Consider the following 4,623-nt stretch of genomic DNA (forward strand, 5'->3'; position numbering starts at 1 on the left):
GTGGGTGGTGGTAATGCACCCTTTGCTGTTTATTCCGCCGTCAAACAAACTAAAGAAGAAGAAGACGAAGACGAAGACGAAGAAGAAGACGACGACGACGACTTTGCTCTCGCGAGATCTTTCAGCTTCCTTTTCTGAACGGAGCTGGCTACAAACATGGTAATTGAATGAGATCAAGCAGTATGGATAGTTTTGTAATCAACTTTAATCGTCAGTAAATAAGACTGGGCAATACAAGTTTGCCAGCGAAATGATCTCAGAACATTCGATTATTTGTTGTCAGGCTATTATTAGATCAATCTGATTATAATGATAATAGACATGGACATAGGTAAAAGTCGCTAGATACCTGTCTTGTCAAAGCAAACAACTTGGGGTCTCATTTTCCAGTTTTCAAGTTATTATTTTATGTACCTGTTGTAATTGGGAGTAACGCGACTACAGGTATATTTCGTACTGTTTTATATACATACATTGTCCCGTCGTAACTCATCTGTTCACTGACCGACCAGCTGGCTAGTTGAGGGAAAAAGCTAGTGTCACTGCTCAGTTTTTAGTATTGCGAATAATAATTCGCTTCCGTAATACGTTGCGTTTTGATCCTTGTGACACCTATTCCGTAACTTTTAGCTGATAGCTAACGTAATATGTAGTGTTTGGTACTGACAATTGTACGTGATACAACAGTGTTTAGGTTTGTGCAGGTGATGGCTAGCCAATAGTTGCAACTTGTTTTCTTCACGCGCAATCCATGTAAACAATTTTCCTAATAAGCACATGTGTCTCCAGTCTCTGGTAATCCCTGAGAAGTTCCAGCACATTCTGCGTGTTCTTAACACGAACATTGATGGGAGGAGGAAGATCGCCTTTGCCATCACTGCCATCAAGGTGAGAAGAGTCAGATCGGATGTAGGGATTTGTGTGAATGATCACATGTAGAAAACTGCAGAAATATTTTCACAAGCGAGATTGGAAGTCTTCAGGTTGTAGCTAGCTGAGTCACTTAACACTCGCACAGCAAACGGCGTCCTTGCTAAAATATCTTATCTTTCGCAGGGTGTTGGTAGACGGTATGCCCATGTTGTCCTGAGGAAAGCTGATATCGACCTCAACAAAAGAGCTGGGGAGCTGACCGATGATGAGGTGAGAACGCCACCATTCATGCCTGGATTGTGGTAAAGAAATTTAATGCTTTGAGTTATACACACATTTCCAGGCTTACTGAAAATGTTTGCTAAGTTTGGATATTGCCAAGTCTGTTGAGTGTCATTCATGTAAGTGTTTCAGCGCTGCACAGAACTGTATTAAGAACTTTGTAGGGTTTGCTGAGAATTTTATGTGCTTTGTATATATAATCCATTTTATGACTAACTTGGACCTTTCTGCTTGTCAGAGACTATAACTAGAATTTTTTTTCAGTGTTGTGAATTTATTGTAAATAGTGTTTTTCAATGGAAACATTCCCAATATTTTGTCAGTGTTACTTGAATACTTCCTGTTCTAGTCATTTTGTAGTCATTGTAGTATCATGTCACCTGTATTTGGACCTGGCATTGTTGCTGTTTTCCTGGTGTCAAAAGCTTAGTGTGTTGTGTTGTGTTTTGTGTGTGTGTGTGTGTGTGTGTGTGTGTGTTCTCAGGTTGAGAGAGTGGTGACTATAATGCAGAATCCTCGCCAGTACAAAATCCCTGACTGGTTCCTGAACAGGCAAAAAGATGTCAAGGATGGAAAATACAGCCAGGTATGTTTTATGTTTTAAAGAATCAGCACATCTTAGAGTCTGTTCCTGAATGTGATGTAGTACTTGATGTTGTTACCCTTTGTATGCTCTGCTGATATTGTATAAGATGCTTAGTATCAGTGATTGTGAACTACTTTTCAAAGGTCAACATCATTGCAGAGTGCTCTTAACTGCTTTTGGTGGGCTTTAGGAAACCCATTTGGAATTATATGCCTAAATATTGCTTAGGCTTTGTGACAGATCTGTTACGCATGGTGGACATCAAATTATGTCATGTTTAATAATTTCCTTAACACAAGATTTATATCCTCCATCAACATGCACATTTCATTTCAGTGGTATTCATTATGAACACCTGCCATTTATTCCGCAGCATTTACTATGTGAGTAATAGCTTAAAGTAAACCGAATTTCAGTTAGTGATTTTAGTAGTTTACTTAAGAATTTTAAATGGTCATTTATACTAATGAAACATAAATTCTGTGTAAATAAAGTGTAAATAAAATGTTCCCAATGCAACAAGAATTAAAGTACAATATGTGATACTGTTTGTCCCCTTGTGTTCATGCTTTCCTGCCATTCATTCAGTATTTATTATTTCATATAAAGCATGCAGTATTTTTGATTTTATTAGCTGCATGAAAGCCCACCAGTGTAAATAGAACAAAAACATAATGCACCATAACTCAGTCATTAGTTATATAATGGAGGAGCATTGGAGCATTGATGTTTGTTTACTGGAGTCTAAAAGTTAAGTCAGTCTCTATTATGTACAGCCCTGTGTTTGTATGGAAGCTTTTCTTCATTGCAAATGAAGTCCGAACAATGGCACAGTAGATTGTTGCGTCTTTTAGGTTCTTGCCAACGGTCTGGACAACAAACTAAGAGAAGATCTGGAGAGATTGAAGAAGATCAGGGCTCATCGTGGCCTCAGGCACTTCTGGGGGTAAGATTCTATTTCTCACCGTCTTGCTACAACTTACCTTTATTCTGAATAACAATTACGAGCTTTACCTGTCTTAGGCATATTACCTGAATAACTTGAAACAGCAGTGACTCCCTTGTAGGGCAAACTATATATGTGATTAAATAATTTATGCTAAACATCTGACAAATGAAAAGGCCGTTCAGTTTCTTCAGTGGGATCAATAAGTTTAATCCTCAAAAATTTGTCTGGTTTTGTATTTAATGTTTGCTGTTTTGATAAGTGATAGTTCAATTCTTTGTTTTTATTCTTAAATGTGTATTTTTTTCCGATTTTAATTTTTGCAAAATATGCTTGGTGCCAACATTTGCCTTATAATCTTAACTGTGTGCCACAATGGATCTATTAATCTTCTATCCCCCCTTTAGTCTGCGTGTGCGAGGTCAACACACCAAGACTACAGGCCGCCGTGGTCGCACCGTTGGTGTGTCCAAGAAGAAGTAAAAATCCCCCTTCACCCCAAGCTAATAAATGTCCCAAATCACAGAATTCTGCCTCTTGTATCTGTTCTGGGATTTCACAAATTTGTTTTTACATTCTTAATGTCTTGTTTGAAGAATTTGCTCAAAATACAGTACTATTAATATGTTAAGATGCTCCATTGTCCATAAAACATTGTTAAATATAGATATTGTAAAGTCCATCACTAGTGTTAAACAACTATATGATCCAATTTTAATGTTGATTTCTTGACATGAGAAATTTTGTGTACATCTAATTTTGGAAAAAAAAACAAAAAAAAAAAGATTCTTAAAGCCATTTAGTTATGTTTGCAAGAAATGGGATACGGTTTCCAAAACACTCACACACAAATTATGTCCTCATAATTTAATCCACAGAGTAAATGGGCAGCTTTCTAAGTATCACAAGGGGATTTCAAACTTGGACCGGGAGACCAAATATGTATAGTGGTTGTAATTATAACCTAATTGTAACAATCTGCGAATTATTTGTAATTAGGTACGATTATTGAAGCATTTGACCACAGAATGGATGAATAGTTTAGCTGTGGTGACTGGTAGCGCTATGCAGAATTATATACTTGCATCAGTGTTTTTTGAGTAAAGACTTCTAAAATGCATGTTCCACATGTGGTTTACAGAACTGAAATGTTACTACAGTTATCACTGATTCAGGAACATACATACTGAGACGTCAAGAGTTCTCAAATTAAAGTGGAATTTAGTATTTATTGAAAAGCATCGATACACAGTGCTTCAAGGAATGTAAGACAAATCAGATTGTACTGCATTCTACAGCGAGCTAACCTCAACAAAGCAAGGACTGCTGATGTGACAGACATGCATATTTACCTGTAGAATTGTTTGAACCATAGTCTACATTTTTTATTAACTTTTAACTGTTTGAGGTGACAGCGCTTTTTCTTCAGACTCCTTAAGTGTTAGTGGTTGCGTAACTGTTTATGAAAAACAATTGTTAGCCAATGGTAATGACAAATTATTAAATGCCAGCCTTTGTCTTAGTGTTACCATGTTTGGAAAAAGTATTCGCATTGGCCTGAGTGTAGGCATGGTCTTCATATTTTATGTCTTTTGAGGGTGTATGTATTTGTTAGTATTATATTAGTAGTGTACGTGACTATTTTACATTGGTTTGTGTGTGATGGATTAGCCTCAGTGTGTGTCCAACAGCGATTAGCCTGTTGTGCATTGAATCAAGCTATTAGCATTTTAATGCTATTTGCCCCTGATTTCTTTCTGCATATCTGTCACACTCTCCCTTTTCTCTCTACCATCTCTGTTTCCTTAATTTCTCTTGCATCATTTCACTCTTTCTATCTACTCCTTCCTCCAACTATCACTCTTTCCCTCAAATATCCCTGTCAATTTTGCTTTCTCCTCAATTTCCTTCCATCTCTTGTCCTCCCCTCATCTTC

General features: G+C 37.1%; 1 protein-coding gene across 1 annotated transcript; it reads left to right on the top strand.

The window, feature by feature from the left end:
* On the top strand, positions 1–3,215 carry LOC135263066 (small ribosomal subunit protein uS13). The gene is made up of 6 exons (XM_064350655.1): positions 1–159; positions 790–888; positions 1,057–1,143; positions 1,640–1,741; positions 2,596–2,687; positions 3,095–3,215. Exons 1-6 carry the CDS (start codon positions 157–159, stop codon positions 3,168–3,170), a joined length of 459 nt encoding a protein of 152 aa, XP_064206725.1. The 5' UTR covers positions 1–156; the 3' UTR covers positions 3,171–3,215.
* The last annotated feature ends 1,408 nt before the right edge of the window (positions 3,216–4,623 follow it).

Source organism: Anguilla rostrata, chromosome 1 (assembly GCF_018555375.3).
Source record: "Anguilla rostrata isolate EN2019 chromosome 1, ASM1855537v3, whole genome shotgun sequence".
NCBI classification, from domain to species: domain Eukaryota; kingdom Metazoa; phylum Chordata; class Actinopteri; order Anguilliformes; family Anguillidae; genus Anguilla; species Anguilla rostrata.